The 23794-nt window shown below is 35.3% G+C and overlaps 1 protein-coding gene across 2 annotated transcripts in view; it reads right to left on the bottom strand.

Annotated features, from left to right (window-relative positions):
* Window positions 1–998: 998 nt before the first annotated feature.
* The window catches only part of NFIA (nuclear factor I A), a 331843-nt gene continuing 309047 nt past the window's right edge, over window positions 999–23794 (bottom strand). For both annotated transcript variants that reach the window (XM_014075940.2, XM_014075939.2), the window contains one exon: window positions 999–8756. In XM_014075940.2, the coding sequence (XP_013931415.1) occupies window positions 8739–8756 (18 nt within the window). In that variant the 3' untranslated portion in view covers window positions 999–8738. The remainder of the gene's footprint in view (window positions 8757–23794) is intronic.

The raw sequence follows: 23794 nt of genomic DNA on the forward strand, positions 1-23794 counted from the left end.
AAATATAAACATATCATTCATGATGTAAGTTTTTGTGCATCTGCAGGTTTGGGTCTGTGTTTCTATTCTTTTTTTGGTTCATATGCAGAAACATGCACCTACCCTCACTCCCACATTTCGAAGTGATCCTAGTAACACTCTAACCTTGCATTTTGTTCCACACATTACTTCCTTTGCATACAAACACACAATAAAATACGATGGGAGAGAATATCTGGTGGTCTTTTTGTGTGTGTGTGAATTTGGATTGTTTTTCATTTTTTACAGCTCAGGCACCTAATGCTTCCAGGGCTTGCCTAACATTTCTGGTGTCCACTAGAATGTTCTATACTACAGTTGGATAGAAGGATATATATAAATCTACCTGTATTCAGCTAACTTTTCAGAATCCAAGAATTTGCCTCAGTATTGTAGATTGTATCTTGAGATAACAGTACATCCGATTCTCTGAACTTGAATTAATTGCACCTAACAACATTTGGGAGGTGAATGTGTGTTTTTGCAGTTGAGACATTCTTAGCTGCATTCTGTTTTGGTAGTGAAGAGTTCTTAACACTGTAGGGCAGATGTTGTAGGAGAAGAGCCATGTTAGTCTATGGGGGAAAAATCAGGAATCTGATTGCACTTTTTGTGACTGACACATTTAATTAAAAGGCATATGCTTTTGAGAGCTGCATTGGATATACTGAATGGTTAGACTGATGTACAATTTCTACCAGTCTCTACCCACTCTGTATCACAAAAGGTGCTACCACATTCCTGATATTTTTGCTGTAAAATCCTTGGATCTGCCATTTTGCTACAACCAGAATCAGATAAAAAGACTATGATATATCTCTGAAGTGACAATGATCTAACAATACTCTAATTGCTTTATCTCATTACAATATCCTAAACTACATTTTGCCTAGAGTATTAAAATCTCAGATGGTCATAATTCTGCATATATAACAAAGATGCTTGCATGCATGTCATAAACTAAAGAACAACAAAGCCTGTTAGCATTAGCAATTTTTTATTTTCCTTTTTTGTTGCATAGGAAATGCAGTACTTGCTTCCAGTAATTGTATTGTAATGTGAGAGGGTGGTAGCACTAATGGTTGAATACAAGAGTTAAACTAATTCACACCAGCTCAAAAAAAAATCTGCAGATTTAGTTGAAAAGAATGGATGCCCACAGTGATTCTCAACCAATTTCAAATTTTCACAGAACACAGTAAACCTAAAATGGTAACTATGAGGATCAATACAAGGATACTAGAGGCACAAGGGACCCGATTCATAAAAAAGTGGAAACACAGGGATATTAAAACAAGGATTAAGTGAATTTGCAGCAAATCTTTACATGAGAATGCATTGTTACGTAAGACGGAAAAATCAAATGTTTGATTGTTAGACCTGAGTAAGTGGATTGGTGAATGGCTAACTGTACAAATAAGCCAAGGGCAGGTATTATATCATAGATATTCTTATTTGCAGAATAATCCCACTACCATGTTTTGCAAGCCTTGGGGGGGAAAAACACCCGCTAAACCTTTTTCCAGCAGAATGTGAAGGATTGCCTTCTTAGCTTCATTACTCTGTTCCATATTTGTTCTCTCCAAGATCACATGAACATGGAATCTTTCCTCAACTTGAATGGTCATTTCCACCCTATTGCCAGATCTCCTGTCTATGTTTCTCCCATTCCTTAGATCTGGACTCTTCTTGGTTTCTTCCTTTCTTTTGGAAAGGAAAAAAAAAAGGATTGATCGAAATCATGGGTGAATCAAGGTTGAGGACACCAACAATTTAGTTCAGGGGTAGCTAACTTGGGATGGGTGGATGTCAGAGGATATGTCTGGTGTCTTGAAAATATACCCAAATCACTCTGGCTAGATGTCCCATGAAATGATCTTGTGTGTTCACAAAAGAACTGCAACACTAGCAAAGCCAGATATGAAACTCTCATGAACCAACAAAAGGCAAACAACCGAGAATGGACCTATCATCCTTTTTAGAGCTACACTAGAAAAACTGGGCAGATCTGTCCCTTGTTTCCTCAACGTGTTATAGTTTCCGTCTGGGCCAAAGAGGCTTCCTTGTCAATTAATGTCATGCTAGGAGCAACATTCCTGCTTCCCATTAATGTTGATTCTTTTTTCCGTCTAGGATTAAATTTAAAAAATTAAGATAAAAATAAAATCAGGAAGTTTAGGGTGGGTGCAAAGAGAGATGTTGCCTAGTATGGATCAAATGAACACCTCTGACATTGCATTAGGCAATGTTATGGAAAAAAGAACGAACTTTCTGCAAAATCTCACCTATTTCTCTATAGCCAATGGAACTCTACTTTGCTCTGTGGAACGGTTCTCCAATGCAGTCTAGACTGCATCAAATGCTCCTTAAATACTTACAATCTCACATTTTCCATTGTCCATGTCCTACACCTTTAACATTTTCAAGGGATGGGACCAAGATTTGCTCTGCCTTTCTGCAATGCTCTGACAGCTTTCAAATAAAAGCAGTATGCTGAATGAACATCTTGGAAAGAAAAAGAAAGCTATACCATTTGGACTGGGAGATAAAAAGGAGCCCCAACCTGAATACCAAAATCCTATGTTAATTCCTGGTGACCACTCATGAATTGGGTCCAAAGTTTATACAGAATTTTGACAAAGAGAGAGAGAGAGAGAGAGAGAGAGAAGAGGAGAGAGAGAGCACAGCAGTGCACAGAAAGTAAATAGCCATATGAGGTTTGGTTTTACAGTTCTTATACATTTCTGTTAAATAAGGAGGTCTGGTGTGAAACAGGGTCAAGCATGGGTACCTGGTTTAAACACTGTCCATTAGGAAAACACTTTCAATGTCAGTTCCAAGTTTGAGAATTGTCGCTTCGACTGAAGACTTATGTTTGATTTCTTCTTCTTCTGAGATAAGCGTTTAGAGTTCTTAGGCTGCTTAAGCAAAGAAAAGATACCACCAGGCATGGATTTCAAACCCCATACCTGCCCTTGAAAGTGAAGAATGCCCCCCACAAATAATACTGAATTGAATTTTAAGTTAAATGTGTATTTCCAAAATACTGAAAACACTCAAAATCAAGGAAAAACAGAATTGTGTTCTCAGTGAAATATCTTTAAACCTATCTGACAAGAACCAAATCAGAGGGAAAAAAAGACTAACATAACTTTGAGTAATATTCATACAGCTCACTAAGCATTATGGAATAGCATGCATTAATATTGTTTGGTTATTTTACATCACCTATATCAGAAGGTTCTGACAGACAGCGAAGGCTACTGGTGTAGAAAAATCTTACTTCAGAAGAGCAATATAATACAGATTTCACAGGCACTACATTTTTAATATATCAGGTATTATGCTGGTTTTCTTATATTTCTTTCTGTCCTAAAGCTGGCATTTATAATAATGACCAAAAAGGCAAGGATTGAAGTTAACGGAAAGTAGATACCAAAGTTGATATATTTCTTTTTTTTTTTTCAGATTTATATTAGTGCATAGTTCTCATGCAGATAAACACTGCTATGCATTTACATTGTTGGAAAGCAGAGTGAATTGAGCCCAAGTTGTCACATTTTTGTAAATCATTTTGCCAGCCTGTAATAGCACCATGTAATGGATTTGCATTAAACATTAAATTGATTTCAGAATTGGTGACACAGTATTCACTACAGTTAAGTGCTATGGAATAGCTTCAATGTTACCTGCTATATATCAAAGCAATTTTCATCCCACTGTTTTTTTATTGGAAAAAATAAAAGGGAAATGGTACTCAATACTAATTAGACTATTGCACAGCCTTGGACTTGATGATGGAATAGCCGGGTTTTACTGTCCAACAGTAATACATGCATCGACTTCAAGACAAAATTGGCTTCGTAAGCTTGAATTTAATGGAAACCTTGCCTGGTAGGCAGAGTTTATTTCATGAGATTCTCCCCCAACAGATTGTATGAAAGATGAGTTTCTTTTAGGTGCCATTGAAGCTCTCCTTACATTTTCATCCCCATTGTGGTTTGCAATGTTTGTTCTAAGGAGGCCTTCTACCAAAGTAAAACCATAAAAAGATATTTCCAGAGACACAATGCAAGGAATAATATTGACATTTGTTTTTTTTTTAAATCACAAGGGAAAAAAGAGATCAGTTTTATGCCATGTGTTTGGATGGTGGTTTTTTTCTGCCTTTTCTCTCATGTGTGTGTGTGTGCACAGTAAATTTAATACTGTCACTACAAAACTGAAAGCTATATGGAACGAAGAGAAGACATTAAAAGAAAAGTAGGTAGAGGGATTTTTGCATATTCCTCTGGGCTGACTGAATTCTGTGAAGATGAAAAAACAGTTCTATTCCTTTACTTGTCAACCTGAAAGAGAAGGCTGGAAACCCTCTTACAGAAAAGGTACCCCCATGGCTGGTGCCCTTCTCAAATCAAGATTTTCCAGCCACATTTGTCTCTACATCTTATCTTCATGAGCAAACATGGTCACTGACTATGCTATTCTGGGATAACAGGAACCATAGTCCTACATTCTTGGAGAACATCAGGTTGGGAAAGATTGCATTGGGTTTTTAATGAATACATAATGCAATATCTTGGGAGTGTGCAGGATGACAATAAGCTAAGCCCTATTTTGGAAAAGGGATCAAGAGAATAAAACTTCTGTTAGTCAAGTCAATTCAAGGAAAGAACTGCTGTTTCTATTTGGGATAAGGAGGAAAAAGGGTTGGTGTTGGGCATCTGGTCATCTTGAAAGAATGACATTGGGCAGAAAAGCTGTTTGTGCAAAGAATAAAAAGCAGTTTTGAATTGGGCGATGGGTATGTTAATCTGATTCTGCAGCGTGTGATCCAGGATTATTTTTCTATTAAGGACAATTGCACACCCCATGCAATTATTCTCCCTTCAGATCTATATTCTCCACTCTGCTTTGAGGAAGAAAAGTCTGTTCTCCACACCTGAACAGATTCAAACTGCTGTTATTGCATGACAATAAGATGAAACAAATGTCAATTTAGTGTCTTTAATGCTTTACAGCTTCTGTTGGTAAACACCCTTGATCACATGCCTAATGTTTAAAGCCTTTAAAAACAATTTGTTTTGTGTGATTCCAATCAGAATTCCCTAACTTTACCACCTTAATATGATAAAACCTCTTCAAAAATACAGCATATCTGTAATGTCCATTTACAATGGTTTTTCAGTAGCCTATACTTCTCAAGCATAGGAATATGCTATACTATTGAGAGAAGGAAAAAAAAACCTGTATTTAAATACATACAAAAAAGGAAACAGGAAAGTTTTTAACTTAAATCCAGTTCCCAAAGGAAAAAAAAAGCAATTCTATGAATGCTGCCTTTATAACGAACAATCAGAATTTCACTAAGCTAATTTGACAGAAATTTTCCTTATTTAAACAACATTACAAAAGTCCTGCATTATAAAATAGGGTAGAATAAATCAGTGTAATCAATAAAACTATACAACATACACATTACATAGCTTCTGAGTGGGCAGCTTTGATTCTCTCTCTTTCTGGCGATGACTATCACATGCTTACTAAAAACAACTAACTGCCCAAACTATTGCTTAGTTTGCTTTGTTTCTTTTTTTTAAAAAAGGGTGCAATTTTGTTGTATATACAACCAATTTACTGGTAATACCTTGGCTTAGAGCAAGGTTCTGACAAAATGTTTGTCTAGGCTTTTTTCCCCCTTCACTGTGAAGCACTGAAAGCTGCTAATTTTTTTATTTTTAGTGCACATATGTCTTAATAAGGTAATGCCCTGCTAAGTGCTATAGGGAAGGCAAAGGATGCTGGCTAGTGGATGTGATACCATAATACTAACAATCACACAATACAACAGAGCAAATGACTACTCAACCACTTATTTGACATATATGAAAATCCAAAACATTTTTTTCTTTAAATAGAGAATAACCAGTAAACAATTTTCAGAACTTGGAAGTTTAAAAACGTGCATATAAAAATGGGCATTTTATACTTTTTATTGAATGTGGTTTGATTGCAATCTGCTAATAAAAATGGGTGTGGGATTTGAAGAAAATGGGAGGTGTTTTTTTTTTAAGGCTTGCTTGTGAAAGGAAGAATTGAAAAACGAAAACTGCTTGAAGCAGGGTCCAGCTTAGTGCTTCACAGTTTGACTGCTTCTCTAAGAAGAGCCCTTCCTGCGTGTGCATTCAAAAATCACACACAAAAAAAGTACAAAGACAAACACCTAAAACACGCTGCTTCAAGTGCAGCACTGACTTTGGTCAAATTAAAAAAAAAGACTTAAAAGAAAAATTAAGAATTGCTAAGCTTTTCTTCTACATGATATAAGCAGGTATTGCATATTTTCATATATCTGGGAAAAAATAAAATAAAAATAAAAACGAACAAAAGGAAGACTCCAAAAAAAAAATGTAAAATGCAGCCACATCAAAAATACTGATATACTCTAGCATCTACAGATATCAGAATAGCACTGCCACTGACCGTACAGGACAAGAAAACACTACCCCTATCTGTGAAACAACTAACATTCTACTGTATTCTAAGATGCTGAAACTGACAATGGTGGACATAAAAGTCACATTTACAAAAAAGTGTCTCCAAATGCTTGACTAGGTGGCGAAAAATAACCCTTTCAATAGAGGAACATGTGCAACAATTCCACAAATAATCGCTATCCAGGGCAAGGCACATTGATATGGAATTATTATTATTATTATTTTGTTTCGTGCAAATCAAGAAAACAAAACAAAACAAAAAAAATAATTTTAGGGAAAAGATGAGGAGCAAAGTGTCTTCCCAAGAAATTCAGTTTACTTGATTGTATAGGACAGTAGTAGAAACCCTTCTGAAGGGCTGAACAAACATAGTTTAAAGGCAAGTGCCTGGATTAGGGATTACAATATTGTGTCTTAATGCACTCTACTTTACCCTACATTAACTATATAAAAATTAGTTACTAACACTAGAACATGCAGAGACTTTCTCTGATTAGCTAGATTTGCCAACCAGAATGTATATATATGTATAATATAGGAAACCTTCTTAAAGTTGCATGGAAAGCAAAGGGGTGCTCCGCTGTCTGATAGGGAAAAAAAATCACTTGCATTTTTTTTGCTGTTTTTTGCCGTTTTTTTTTTCATTTTTTTTTTACATAAGATACAGGACATTTGGGGTCCAAACTTTTTTTTTAAGCAAGTGCCCTTACTTTGAACTGGCATAAAATATAAATCCACATTTTGCTTCTCTACTGATGCCTTTGCAGTCCAGAAAGAAAAGAAAAGAAACAGCCAGTTCGGGGACACAAGAGGCATTTTACTTTCTGGACAGCTATCTCTCTTATTATATTAAGGACCTCAATCCAATGCAGGTTACAAAAAATGCTTAAAGCTACTTTTTAAACATGCCTTGCTCCGCATTAAATTGTGGTCAAAATATTTTAAGAAGTGATATACCCTATATTGCCGGAAACATGTATGATTTGTCAGAATTGTCATACTCTATTATAATTGACTTTTAGCTTATATAATGAACAGATATTATGATTTAATTTTAATTATGTGCTTTGATAACAGAAAATAATTAGCATTTAATGAAGATAACATATTGTGGTAAAAGCACCATTAAATTTTGTGTGTGAACGTTTTAAATTTCCTTCAGTTTTAAAGGGATACAAGTTTAACAATAAAAAACATAAAAATCAAAAATAGCTCCTCCCCTTTTTTTTCTTGCAAGGCTGTTTTTTTACCCCAATAATTTAGAGTCCTGGGGTGGAAGGACTTGGAAAACAAAAATAGAATTTTCAACAATCTCTATCTTACAAAGATATTTAGCTATCGAATGAAATTGCACTTTTCTCAATTCAAAATTCGATTGTTTTGATTGATTCCTATCAGTTTCTATCAAAACAGACCAACTTCCCCATTTCCATATGAATTTCATGTCATTGTTGAAAATTGTCAAAAATGTTTCATGTTAAGTGCAGCATTTAATTTTTTTTCTTTTTTGTTTGACCTGTAGTAGGTTGATGATTTATATTTCTTTGCCACTTGTGTGGAAAACCAACCTGTCAATAACCATCTTATGATTCATGTCATATATTGAATTGCTGATTGCGAAATTTTAAAAAAATCCTGATATGTTACAGAAAAAAAACATGCCCCACAACTGTCTTGTAAGCTCCATACTGAAGAACTCAGCTACTATAAAGTTATTTATGTGTAGCTCTTCGGATCTGTCAGTAAGTCTCACACTCGTATGGGAAATTAATCAGTAAAAAATACTGTAAAACAGTTAGGTGCTGTATGGAAAGGGTTACAATAGCAAGTCAGTAAGTAGCCAGCAGGCTCGCTCTGCTACCCAATGTCCCTAATTCTTACACTACCACTTGCAACACTTCAAAAATATGAAGCTCAAACATTTCCAGCACCATATGAGAAATTACGTCGGTCACTAAGGTGTTCTTTTTTTTAAAAAAAAAACTCAAACCAAACCAAAACCCCAACCCTCAAACTCCCTCCTCCCCCCACAATATTACGGCCTTTGATGCTCAATCATAATGTTTGCCGTCTCTGAGTAAGAGCAGTTGTTTGTTGTCAATCTCTGTCTGCTCCCCTTCCATGGACGTGAAGTAACAACACTGTTTTGTGGCTGCTTCCATGTTACAGAGTTGGGACGGGGAAGAGATGGTCTGTCTGCTGGATGGTGGGAAGCTGTGAGTTTTATCCCAGGTACCAGGACTGCAAAGAAGACAAAGGAAAAGCAGAATTAGTGATCTGCGAGAGAATTCTAATATAAATTCATTGAGATGGATGGAAACTCTGTAAAAAGAAAACCGGGAATCATTAATTTCACTGTTTTGGTACTAGAATATGAGACAGATCAAGTCGGATTAAAACTGTGCACCCTTAGTCTCTTATTTATCTGTGTAATTCCTTGAAAATTGGGAAATGAACAATATTGAATGGACATATCAATATGAACTTATGTAGTACGACAGCACAATGGGTACTAAAATAATGCACATCCACAACTCATTAAAAAAGGCTAAAAGAAGAGATAAAGGGCCTTAAGGGGAGAGGACAAGGGAGCAGCAGAAGAACACTTAGTTTTTGCAGTGGTTTTCTATTGTTTGAAATTTGTTAATATCATCACAAAGTTGGCAATTGTAGCTTGACATAATTGACTTAATAATTCTTACTATATATACTTCCTTGACATTTTTCATCAGAGTCTAAACACAGCTATATGCAGGGGTGGTATTGACTTCCCTTCCATACCGGTTCACAAATGTGAGCGCACACATGCACTTTTGGTTTAAAAAAAGAGCCTAAATGGGATGCCATAGAGCTGTGGGTGGGGTCATGCATGATTTCTGCTACCGGTTCGGGCGAACTGGTCCAAACCAGTAGAATACTGCTTCTTGCTATATGCTCTTGTAAGTGTTATCAAAGTTCACATTTATTTAGGATACATTTTGACCAAAAATATGATTTAACTATGGCATTGCATTTATTTTCCTATAATTATAATAAACTTTGATTGCTAAAACAGTTCAAGACTAATATCCATTTAAAAGCATGTTAAGGCACAGCCATTCTGCCTTGGCTAATGGCTATTCTAATCTATAGCCATCCAGTCACCTTGTAGGGAGATAGTGGCATACAAATTTAATAAATGAATATAAAATAAATAAATGAAATGTTGTAGAAAAAAGGAACTCTTTTACAATAAAGGTTTCTATTTTAGTGATCTGGCTTACACCTATACCTTTTGCATTGAAAGTCTATGAAGCAAAAGGTGCAGAGTTGTGTAAAACATCTTAAACTCAGCTTCAAATTAAAACATGAAAGACAAGTCCTAAATTAAGAAACAATTGTTGTTGATCTATACTAAATTTATGATAAAAAATAAAGAAGGTCCGATAAAATCAATTTTCCATTGCAGTAAACAAAAATAATTATGCCATAATAGAAAATACAATTCCCAACATGTTCAGAATAGGCTGTAGTCTCAATAGCTTCATTACAAGACATACAGGTTTATTTCAGATATGCACTGATGTTGATAATGTTAATTCATGAATGAGAATCTAATGATCTCATCATGAATTATGAGATTATAAATTTCAAAATAAGGCCATGGAAAATTTTGAGAGAGATTTTGTAATTTTGAGACTTCCATCACTTTGGAACTAGCTGTTCTGGTCACATTTACATTAATTAAAGTATATCTTTCAGAATAGGAAAAAAAATAAGTGATGAATGGTGGCTTACCAATAGCTAGAACTCTGTTGCTTTTGAAAGTCTCTTGTTGGCTACAATAGTGACAAGGGTAACATGCCAGCAAATGTGCAAATAAATGCTTTTCCCAATAGCAATAATCATAACTGCCTGCTGTTGCAGTAAACAAAGTGAAGAAGGGCACGGTAAAATTTGTAAACAGTGTAAATATGGTTCCAAATAGGAACAGGATGTGATTTTGTCTTGAATCCAGGAGCTAAAAGGCATGATGAAAAAACATTTTTTTTTTACCAAAGGGAAAAATAAACCACTGTTAACTTCTGCAGAACTTCATGGATTCAAAAAGGGGGTGGAAGGAACAGTTTTACTCTGATTTCAAATAAACTGGCATATAATCAAAAATAAATTGAATCAGTTTCAAACATCAGCTGACATCAGACAAATTCAAAGCTGATTTCGAACTTCTTTGAAGTCTTGGTCCTTTAGAACGACACTGATTGACAGGAAAAATGTTTAAAAACCAAAGGACATTTTCTTCAGAGAGCATTCTAGAAGTGGAACATTCCTAGAAATATTCTTTTCTTTCTGACCAAGACTGAGAAACAGCTCACTTGTGGAGAATAGCAATGTAACATGTAAACTATTAAATAACATGCGTATTTAAAAGTTGGCACTGGTGTCAGGTTAGCCAGTCTAATGTTGCAAGTCTACACAATGATAGCATCTCTATATGGAAATGGCATTCTGAAAAATCATTTTCCATATATTTCATTGAATTCACTTATGGCATCCAAATGGGTCTATGGTACTAGGCTGGCATCCAACACTGAAACAGATTCCTTTTTTCTTTAAAGCAGTTTTGGAATTGTAAATGGAGGAGAAAAGGGGGAAGCCTTATTACTGGAACAGAGGTCTGGATGATTACAGTTTTCAATTGTCTTTTTCACCACATTAAGCCCCAAATAGCTGACATAGGATTTTATAAGCTTCTACTCCAGTGGGTAAGACTGAACTGAATTATAGTCTAAGATAATCAACTGTACATAGACCTCCCTGTTCTTTAACACAGCTTTTTTTCACCTAATGCCCATTTTACATTTCTTGAATTTCTGAACAATGATGACACATCGCAAACACAAAACACACTATACTTGTACCACTTCATTTTAAGAACAATAATAATTTATACTGATGTATTATTAATAATGTAATACTCATGCTTCCTATGAAGGAGATAATACTTTCTAGAGATGAAAGCTGATTTTAAATTGTTACTGAATCCACCAAGTAACCAAGTGCTTATATTTAAATTGTACATGACAAAAAATGGGAAAAGATGGCTGTCTTAAAGGTTGATTTAAGCGTTGGCAGAAAGTCATGAGGGTATGTTAAACAAGTATTGTTTTATTTAAAATATTTAACTGTGAAAGAGAAACTTCTGTCAATATGTATACTTTAGTGTCCTTTTTTACTTTACTATCTAGTTCTCTGGACATTTACAAAGTTAATATGTTTGCATCTGCTATTGTTTCACAGCATTCCTTGTAAATCAGATTGAAATTGGCTGAGATTAAATAGAAATCTATTTGTTTTGGAACTTTTTACACAAAAATTTCCTTGGGTGACTAAGGAATCTGAATTCATTATTTTGACGCAGATGTTACCCGCCAGATTAGTGTGAACATATTTTGAGAAAATTAATTCAATCAGTAAAGAGGAGTAAATAAATGCCAAGTTTCATAAATATGATCTGTATGAATTATGGTTTAAGCTGTTGCCATCAGTAGAATGTTACACTTAAGTACTTTGGTACAAAATATATTTTAATTTAAATTACCTTCATCTTCACATAAGGGTCCTTCCTAAACAAACCCAAGGTTTGTTTCAATACATAAATGTTTCCATAGTATGTGTCTGTACCACCTGCAAGAACTGCCTTATTGCAGCAGAACAGGCATTTCTATCAATGCCCCAGTTTAGAATCAAGATGCAAAAAGTTGGACAACTTTCTAATTGTTAGGCAAACTATAGTTCAAACTTTCCTATCAAGAGTCTAAACCCTGCCATCCGGCTTGATTATGGATCTGATATAATGTTTACTTTAGAAGCTTTAAATAATTGATAGGGCTACTTAAATTTGGTCTGAGTACTTAGTAGTATAGTGATTTGATTCTGAATCTGGACATCAATATGCCTGGGATCACTTAGGAACATGCGGTAAAAGACTTAAACTTAATTTACACTATTGCCGAAGGCAGCCTGTATACATAGCCCCTCTTTTTTTTAGTGATACACAATCCACATTTTGGACAGCAGGAGGTGCCCTTTTCCATGCCACATTTTTCTCCTCTGCTACTCACTGCATAACTTTTTTTAAAAAGAGTTCTGCAGTGCTTCTGCCCTCCTTAAAAAAAAAAGAGGGTAAAACTTTCTTTGCCCATCTTACTATTCAGTGTGTGCCTTGCAGACAAGGTTACCCCAGAGCAGCTCTGTAATCCTTCACTGAAATAGGCTTTATTGATTGCTCTGGTCTATTGTTCCCTTTTCAAGTCCCCAAGTTCAAGTTCATCCTGGTGTTACATCATGTCTGGTTGCTAGGAGCAACCAGACAGACCCAGACGTGACTATCATTAGCAAGAAACACAAGGCTCTCCTCCCACCAACCTTCCAGGGGCTCTGACGTAGCAGGCCCACTGCAAACACATTGAAGTATTTATTCAGCCTAATTTATGACCTACCCAGAAAGCAAGACCCCCACTCCAAAACCCAATGCTGTTGTATATTTAATTAATCGGCCTCTCTGGCACTTGGGAAAGTTAGACAAAGGGCTAATTATTGTGTTGCACTCCCCACACTTTCCTTTGGCGGGGAGGGGGGGGAGAGGGTTTAGGGGAGGAGTTGACTATTTACATGGGAAAGAAAACTTAGAAGGCTCATGCCAATTGAACGGTCTCCCTATAAACACCTTTCTCCCTCTCGTTTGCCCCACTGACACTTCATGAAATACTTAGCTGCTTCAGGGAATTGGGGGAGGAGGAGGAGGAAGAGGAGGAGGAGGAGGAGAAAGCCCTGATGTGAATGTAGCTCCTTCAGAGTTGGTATTCAGTAACACAAATCAACTCGTGACATGTTTAAATTTAAATGCTAACCACACACTCCGAGAGTTACTTTAAAGGTTAGTTTTTAATCAATAGAAGTTGCTGACTCGGGAGTTTTGAGCCGGCGCACTGCAGCTCTTTGTGCCTTTGTCGAAGCCTTAAGGCTTTCAAACTTTCTCTCTCTTTCTTTTTTTTTGAAAGATGATTTTTAGCGGAGATTTGCAGACAGAGTGCTATTGTGTTCTTGGCAAGCAACATGTCAATAAAGGCACAGAGTCGCCCAGCACTGGAGGTGTCAACGTGACACCTTGCAGGCACCAATCACACCTGAGACAACAGGGGAACAACGTTAACTCTTTGTGGATCAAACCAGATGGCAGGATTGCTTGATCACAACCCAATTATGACAACCCAATTACACACAGGCTTCTGGAAATGTCACAATGTCATACATGCTCACATGCTTTTATTAGGTTTAACCTATGTATCTTTAACAACCTCTCTCAAGCTAATAGCAACAAATTAATTAATAATTAATCAAAGTAGTATTTCTGTAGTGTTCTCTTATTCTTTTGGGGATTTCCCCCCCACTCACTTTCCTTTTGGACCAAAAGTTTACATGCCTGTTTCAAAAGCGAACAATCCTTTTTGATAAACTTTCATTGTTAGAGAAGCAAAGTTTAACGGTGGGTGCTTGTGGTGTGCCAAGAGATCTACATTTATATTCCATGAAATTTCCCACTGTTTGGGTACGTTATACAGCTGCAATCAAAGTTCTTTTTTTTTTTAAAAAAAATGCCACTATATTACTTTTAATCTGTTTTTATAAGCTATCAGGAACTGCCCAGATTTATACCTGCTCTTAGAAATCCTTTTGTATCGGATACTCCCAGGATGCTGCCTGAGCTGGCACGCAGACATTTTGTCTGCCTGTACCCGGAGCTCTTGCAATTCTGTGAAGTCCATAAAATGGATTTCACTGCCCTTTCCCAAATGTTCAAGGTGAAACATCAAAAAGAATTCTGCAGCCCAGTACAAGATCTTAGCTTTTCTTTCTCCAGTCAAATGAAGAAGTAATCTCATCATGTTCAAAAGTGCTGACTAAGGATTTAATAAAGTGCCTGCAGATGTGTGTCATCTCTAAGGTATTCAACTCATGTAATGCAAAACAGTTCTTCACTGAATGCACTTATAAAATTCCATTTAACCATTGCTGAGCTCTGTTTTAATGTCCTCTAAGGAGTATTAGCATACCCCCCCCCCCTTAATTTACAGCACAATGAAAGTTGAGACCCTATACAGTACTGCCAGTATCCTAAAATGGTCACAGTTGTAAGATTTTATGAACCATAAACAATATCTTTTGGACTGAATCCTATGCAGAAAGCCTGAAATGGCAGTGCTATTACTTGGAGAATGTCAGCTTATATCTAATGCTGATGGGAAAGGAAACTTCTATAAAGAAAAGAAATACAAATAAAGTTTAAGATCACCTATTAAAATGTATTAAGAAAATACCTATTTTTCTTGCAAGTTTTGGCTGTGCTATCAGCATAGAAAATATTTCAAAAGATAATTAAAATCATATTTACTATCACCACCTTTTGCTATTTGGTTAAACATCCAATAAAACTGCCCCCCCCAAAACTTTTTTTAGTACATTTTAAAAAGGTGTTGTTAGGAAAAAAACTGTGGGGAAAGAGGAATTTTTGGGGGGTTATTTTTCCAAACACAATCATTTAAAATGTTTAAGAGCAAAAATAAATATTGTGGAAGTTAATATGAAATCCAGAACTGGGTGTGACACATTGACTTCCTTCTCAAAGCAAAATGAGTTATTTAGGGACATTAATACATGTATTTTATTATTATTTTTAAATAGTTATAAAGAGACCTCTGAGAGTTTATTATATTTATATTGCATTCTTTCTTCAAAATATCTTAGTGGTATACTGGTTTTTTTTACTCTCTCCATATTTTACTCCATCAAATCATGCTGAAAAGCAGATTAGACTGAAAAATAGATGTTAACTATAGCTCACAGTCACAAAGATTTATACATTTCTCCATTGTATATTGTATATTGTAAGAGCCGAGGTGGCGCAGTGGTTAGGGTGCAGTACTGCAGGCCACTTTAGCTGACTGTGATCTGCAGTTCAGCGGTTCAAATCTCACCGGCTCAAGGTCGACTCAGCCTTCCATCCTTCCGAGGTGGGTGAAATGAGGACCCAGACTGTGGGGGCAGGTTGCTGACTCAATTTGCTTAAAAAAATTTGTAAACCGCTTAGAGAGGGCTGAAAGCCCTATGAAGCGGTATATGTCTAATAAATAAATAAATAAATAAATAAATAAATAAATAAATAAATAAATAAATAAGTAAATAAATAAATAAATAAATAAATAAATAAATTGTGTCCATTGTGCTGCAATATTGGAGTACTGATGTAGGTAGCGTGATGTAAGATAGGTTGAAATGGATACATTTATTGTATCCATGTATTGACTCCATCCATGTAGAATTACACCTATATTAAATTTACTGCATAGATTCTAGTAAACTTTCAGACAATGTCTTGTTCAGAAATGAATTTGCTCTCTGAACTGATCATTCAGAGAGGGCTCCCTACAACCCAGACCTATTTGTGAGTGTCCCCAAATATGGATACCAGGGCTTCTCTGTAAGAGTCCCCATTTTCTGGAATGTCCTCCTCCCCAAAGTACATATATTCTACCACCTTGCTGTAATTCCAAACATTAAATATATCCTATTTCAAATGAGCCTTCAAGAACTGATTTTGATTTAATACTAATTCTGAATCTAACCATTTATTATTATGCTTTTTCCCCTTTGACCTGATGCTTCATGCTGTCAGAACTCTTTTGGATGGGTTAGTAATATTATAAAATAAACAAAGAAATAAGCTTATTGTACATTTTTTCTAGCGCAAATGATTCAAAAACTTTATGAAGACTATGCTGCTGAAGTAACATCATTTTTATATTTATCTCTATTATCCCCGTATTGCTGTAGGAAGCAAACCTTGAGACATGCTAGTTAGCAAAAGGCCATTGGGTTAATCCATGTCTGAGGTGACATTTTAATTTGTGACTTTTTGGAATGTAGATCTTAAACTTGAATGGATACTGTGTTCCAAAAGTGAGCCAAAAGGAGCTCAGATGCAACACATCAGGAAAGGTTGCTAAGAATGGAAACCAGCTAGGTGGTCACATATTTGTGACCCAGGTTTTCCCCCCATACATTTTCCCTTGATATTATATATTTTTAATTTATTAATTGGCCATCTCAGGTACAGAAGACCTTGATTCAGCTTACTTAATAGGATTAAAGTAACAATTAAAAATAAATAAAAAAGAATCACCAAGAGTATATGGGTGCATATAAAATCAATCAATCAATCAATCAATTATGAAGAAGGGTGAAAACACAAGCAATACCTTCCCCACCAAACTATCACTAGGGAGCAGACAACTCCATCCTATTGCAGAATGGAACATGCATGGTTTAAGTTGATTTTATTGTTTTATTTTGCTTTAAGTTCTTGTAAGAAGAAAAGATAAAATATGTCTAAAAAATAAGAATAATATATTTTCATTAAAATGATATGAAAACAAATGAAATAGCTGATTTATCAAATAATTTATTTATAATAAGTAAGTAATTCATTAGCATGTGTAAATGTTGCAAGCCTCTCTTGTAAAAGTTCGCATTTCAGAGTTTCAATCTTGTCTTTTAATCCCCCCACTTAAATTTTTATTTGAATATTTTGACTTTGTGAGTGAAAAGATTAACAGAAAGACTGTAGAACTCCAATAAAAGGCTGTTTAAAGACGAGAGAAAAATCACAAGCAACTACAGACATGCAGGTTATATCCACACACAGATAGATCTTTGAACTGTCCACTTGTACATGCTGAATATCTTTTAATCACAGGATCGGGTTCTGCTTTATTGTAATTTTTATTGAAATATTTGTAATGAGCTGCTGACACCACTTCTTAAAACATTATCAGTCAGACAGAATTCTATGCAGGGTTTTGGGTATTTTTTTTGGCAGATAAAGATCCCAAGATAATTCTTGCTATAGCAAAGTTGTATTTGTAGCCTGTAGCCTTTGTGTGTTGTTGACAGCAAAGCCTACTAACCCAGAATACATTTTTATTATGTATACTATATTGGGTTTTGTATTGTACATTTTATTTTCTTCTACATAATCTGAATCTTGGATGCATAATGGAGTTAAATGAAATGCTGAATAGCTAACAAAGATTGAAACAGTAGAACAATTAAAACAAAATTCCATGGTATTACTAGGTTTAGTCCCAATACTGCCATTGGGACATCATGGTGACATTATAGGTAACAATGTCTGTCCTAGTAATACATCATTTTCTGTTAAGATGCATGGGGAAAAAACTATCAAAATAAATTATAAAGGAAGGATTTTATCAAACCAGGTAAAATAGTAATAAATAATAAAATGATTAAGAAGAAAAATTTGAAATTATGAAAAACGGGGTATAAAAATGTTAGAAAAAAATTGATAAAAGGCAAGTTACATAGAGGTTTGAAAACTTGTAACATTGTTCATACTTTTAATAATTCTATTTAAAAATACCCTGTGGACTTGAAAAGGACACAAAACTGAGCAATTATAATACAGAAAAACTAGAGCTGGTTCTGCATGATGAAAAACTATAGTGTTGTTTTGTGTTATGAGGAGGGGGAAAATAAGCTGTATATTACATTGTATATTACAGTATACTACAATATTTACTTTACTGATTTATTTTACCGATTTAAATGAAATGTGTGGCAGTTGGATACGGTGATGGTCACCAATCTGGATATTTTTCAAGGGGAAAATAATGATGGAGAATCAAGCTATCATTATCTATCACCTCTGATGGCTACATATTATTTTCAGACTCAAGGAAAGCATTGTCTTAAGTACAATTTGCTACAGGGCAACTGTGAAAAAAAGCAACTTTATCTTCCTCATATCCTAGTTGTGAGCTTTGTAGGTATATTTGATTGGCTAGCAGCAGAGTCAATATTTTTGCCCCTTCTTCTCTTCTTCTCTATGTAAAGCAAAATATGCCAATGCTGATTATTTGAGATGGAAGCATACAGCTTCTTCCTTTCCTAGGTGCCTATCAATATGATATTTTGTTTTCAATCCAGAAAAAAAGAGGGAAAGAAACATAAGTAATAATGGGACAAGTATGCATATAGAAAGGAATGGCATTGACATATAAACATTTATTCAATGTTATACTAAAGCAAGCAAGCAAGCAAACAAAAATAAAGAGAACTATTTTAGCTCATACTACAATCGTAGGGAAGGGGGTGCAATACAAAACAAACAATATGTGAACAAAATAAAATGATAAGACACAACTTGCATTCAACAGTCAACCTAGTTGTCAAGCTAGTTTAGGTTGAACTGCAGAATTTAAAAAAAATATTTTGATTTTCTTTCTCTTAGGCATATTGAAATCCTTTTGTAAAACTTCTTCTATAACAATTATTTCTGTGGGTTCTAGGCTTAAGCAGAACTAGAACTAATCAAAAAAGTTTGCCACGTACAAAATATAATTCAAAAGAATGAATTCCTTATTCCTGAAAACAGAAGACTTAGTTCAGAGGGTGATTTAACAGTAATGTAGCCACAAGTAGCATGAGAGTAATATAACACAAAATAATCAGCGAGAAACCTTTAAATGTAATCCAAGCAAGCAAGACAGATTGCCACTTTGAGTATGATTCATACATTAAGGATAAGAATACACGATCTAAATGAGATCTATTGAAAAAATAAGTTTCACCTGCTTCTGCTTCCAAGGGGAAAAATTTGATGCTATATTTTATTTTTAAAAGAAAGAGATTTTAATGTTCTTATTTTTGTAATGTCTTTGAAGGAAAAAAGTCATCTTCCTGAATACAGTAATTAAAAGTTTTATTTATTATCCCATTTGTTTCAAATTAACATCCTCAACTTTCAAGGTCACACACATTCAAAGCCAGACACAAATTTAGACTTTGCTAATGGAGAGGAAGGAAGTATACAAAGAAAAGGGAAAGTAGTGAAGCAAACAAGAGAAAGAAACAATCCCATTCTCATGTTATTATAAGAGGGGAGCATAGTACATAGATCAGAGGGTTTAAAAAAAGTACAAACCCCCACTGTACACAAAGCACAGGAAAATGTGAAGGGGGAAAAAAGAGAGAAAAAATAAAAGCAGCTTAGGGATGTGTTAACTCTGCCATTCTGTCGGCTTAAAGAGTATTTTATGCTTGATCAACAGCTCTCTTTTATTATGCTTTTCTTTCATTCATTCAAGACATCAAAGCAGTGAACCACCAGTGTACCTGATCTACTCGAAGAACTAGTAAGGGTGTTCTAAAGAAATGGGAAGATTGGAAGCCAGACACCCCTGCAGACAAGCCAGTTCAAAGGGAATATCTCAACAATGATTACATTTTGTAAATCTTTTTTTCCCAGGGAAGGCAGCTTATTTCCTGCTTTTTCATGAAAAAAAATAGATTGTACCCATTAAAGTAAGCCTGTGAAATGAAAGTTACTTGAGAACTGAAGTACAGCAAGAAGATTAAGTGGAAAGATAGATTCAGTCTTTTAGAGACTTCCAAAGTTTTGCATCCTATATTTTAATACCAGGCATAAAATTTCCCTATAGTAATATAATTCCTTCACTATTCTAAAAACACACATATAAATGGATTGTTTCCTGTTCATATTAGATATTAGCATTACAAATCCCCAGACTAGTATCCTTAATTTAAATCACAGTCTATTCAATGCATGTTTTAAATATCTGCATTGGTTTCTCCATTGGAAAGTTTATGGATTTGATGCATGGTAAACTAACCAGAATTTCCATTAAATTGGAAGGGAGAAAATGTGCTAGTACTAAGTGGCTTTGTGGATCCATTCTTCTGTTTGATGAAAAGCTACATATGTAGTCTTCCTCCGAATGAGACAAAAGCAGGGGTGGGTTCCTGCCAGTTCTAACCTCTTCTATAGAAGAGGTTCCACAAATCTACGTGCTGTTTAGAACCGGTTCAGTCCCTCCCCCCGCCCGTCCACTCCATGCTTGTGCCGCCCACCACTCACTGATTGGCTGGCTCACCAATCACCCTGCCCGCCTCTAAGAGTCCTATCTAAACCTTAAAGTCTTAAAGCTGTCAAGTTTGAATGCCCCTGGGTTTTTTTTTCTAAAGGGTTAGGGGTGTAAGGGTCTTGTAACTTGACAGCTTTAAGACTTGCACACTTCAATGCCAGAGTTCCTGAGCCAACATGACTGGAGGAGGAATTTTGGGAGTTGAAGTCCACAAGTCTTAAAGCTGTCAAGTTTGAACATCCCTGGGGTTTTTTTCTAAAGGGTTAGGGGTGCAAGGGTCTTGTAACTTGATAGCTTTAAGATTTGCGTGCTTCAAATGCCAGAGTTTCTGAGCCAACATTTTGGTTGCTAAGCAAGAGCGTTATTAAGTGAGTTTCACATTTTACAAGTTGGCCATGCCCACCCAGTCACATGACTGCCAAGCCACTCCCACCCAGTCACATGGCCAGCAAGCCACTCCCACAAAGCAGGCCACACCTACAGAAGAGGTTCTAAAATTTTTTGAAACCCACCACTGGACAAAAGGATCCACAAAAATAGAAGACACTATTAAATATGTATCCTGATCGACCATTCATAATGCACAGAGGGAAAAGGAAGATAGAAAACTAACATCCTTTGACAGTACCTGCTATAAGCCTGCATTTATGAATCTTGGACTTGAAAAGAGTCCTAGGCAAAAATGCTCATTTAAAATATTGTAATTTTCATAGTAATAAAACATTGATTCAAACTAAAATGTGGCATACTAGTGATAAAGAACACATTCTAAAACTTCGGTTGCAGTTTAAGTTGTAGTTTGTATTGTCATCTATATATTTACACAGGAATGAAGGGGGGGGGGTGAAATCTCTACCTGTGTGCCTTTCTGAACATTTGGGCTACAGAATGAACTCTTTTTTTCTTTATCTGGTTAAGACCATGTTGCAACCCGACTGTATTTTGAGTGAAATAGTTTTCTGCTGAATCCAGCAATACTTTGCATCCCAGTTCCATTGGAACACATTCATAAGTTGAGATATAAACTGCATACAATTCTCCCTGGGAGCCTACAGCTATTCTTCATTTACATGCGATCCCCCCCCCCCCCAAACTCCTCTTGTGCTAGCTTGTGCTGTTTCCAGGGCTCACAAAAGGAATGTTCTGCAGTTACAGCCTACAGTCCTTTCTCAGCCATCTGAGACCCAAAGGCACAAGTTTGAAGCTGGAGCATTCAGTTTTCTCATAACTGAAGAAGAGAGGAAAGGAGACTCTAGGCTAGACTATCTTCTCTTTTTCTTTTTACATATGGCATTATATTTAATGCATTGTTGTTATAATGGAACATAATCTAATCTAACTGCCAGCATATATTTTTATTCTTTTTGTTCATTTGACTTTCCCCCATTTTACAAATGTCTTAATATAACCATTCTCAAGACTGTACTTGTAATTTTGTTCAAGGTGAATCATAGCCCAGCTCCAGAAGCAAATAAATTAAAACAGATATCTTATTACATATACTATGAATAACAGATAGAAAATAATATGTTATTTTCTAAAGGATTGCTAAATACAATTAATACATCCAAATATATTAATTGTCTCTTCCCCCCCCCCCACCTGGTATCTCACCCACTTGTTGGACTTGGCAGAGTTGAATATATTAGCCAAAAACAGAAAGCAATTCTCAAAGTATCCATCGCTGCAGAAAGCTAGCATTTTGTTACAATCAGCACTTTTGAAAGTGGCAGAATAAGAGTATCACCTTCAAAGAAGGAAGGAGATGGCATCATTCCCATGACAATATTGATGCAAAGCAACGTACATTTAATTGGAAGTGATAGTAAATATATCTCTTCTTCAAGTTCAAGTAAATAAATACTGCCATATACTTGGGCCTTTGTCCCTTAGACTAAAAGATTTCATATGATGGCCCTGCTTAATACTATCTGATGAGAATGGTACAATTATGAAAAAGCAGAAACAGAAACTAACCAGATGCAACTACAAGTTCCATCGCACATTTCATTTTTAAAGTACAACTAAGGAATATTTTAGAGATAAGTCTCAAAGCCATTTTTGTGGCCCGGAACTGCATGGATAAAAATAAATTTTAAACTGCAGTCAGGTCAGTGTGAAAGACTTGCCTGCTGCTGCTAAAAAGTGTGACCATGGAGGTTAGGACTATGCAAATCCTTTAAAATGCATTCTAAAAAATACTGCAATCCACACAAAAAATTATTGAATCATTAAAGAAACTGCATCTTTTTTATAGACTTGGATAACTGCTTCGGAAGCTTGTCCAGGATGTCTCTGAATACATGTGTACAACCAGTTTCAAGCAGAATATAGTAGAAATTATGATTTACCTTACCTTTGTTTCAATATGCAGCGATATGTATGTAACAAACTTTTGCATGCTCTATAAATGGCTTCACTATTCTCTTTTCCTATTATCGTCACTTCATGAACAAGTGATTTCAAGTGAATCTTCTTTAATGAATACATTTTGCAAAGATACAGCATTCAGGCATCATCGTAGTTTTTAAAAAATGAAAAAGTATGTTGTACTAAAAGAGCTTGAGAAAAAGCATGATGTGACGGCTTTAAGGGGAATAAAATAGGTCTCTTTGATAAAATGTTTTCTTTATAAACAAACAACAAGAGGGGGGGGAAAAACTATGGAAAAATGATGCCACAGTCCCAAATAGTGAAATATTCTTCATGCAACGTATTTCCAAAATCTTTTTTTTTAAATTGACAATACTAAATGGTTCTATGAAGAAATTCATATATCAATAAGGAATTCAAATCACAATAGTTGGGTTTATGAACATTCTATATCAGGGGTTGCCAACCTTTCGGACCTCAAGGACCACTAAATTCATAATTTTAAATTCCACAGACTACTAACATGAATTTTTTAAAAAGGTAAATAGTATTTAGTGCAATATAAAAATGCGAATAATTTTTCTACGGACCACCAAAATTTTCTCAAGGACCACTGGTTTGTGACCTTTGTTCTATATCGTCTACTTGTTTTATCTCATTTTTGTCTTTTTTTTCTTGAACATCTTGATTGATGAAAATGTGGACTATAAAAAAAAATAACCATGAAAGTTCAGCAGATAGTGTTAGACTGCTAAATACATGAATGACACCGTTTTTAACACTTCTTGCATTTGTAATCCTGCCAAGTCTTGCCTGCCCCCAATAGTTATGTACTCCCAGAAAGTCTTCAAAATATGTCAATGCAGCAAAAGTTGTCATGAAAGCCAAGTATCAGCTGGAAAT

This window comes from Thamnophis sirtalis, unplaced genomic scaffold, assembly GCF_051295495.1.
Source record: "Thamnophis sirtalis isolate CommonGarterSnake01/CBP01778 unplaced genomic scaffold, rThaSir2_p1.2 scaffold_7, whole genome shotgun sequence".
NCBI lineage: Eukaryota > Metazoa > Chordata > Lepidosauria > Squamata > Natricidae > Thamnophis > Thamnophis sirtalis.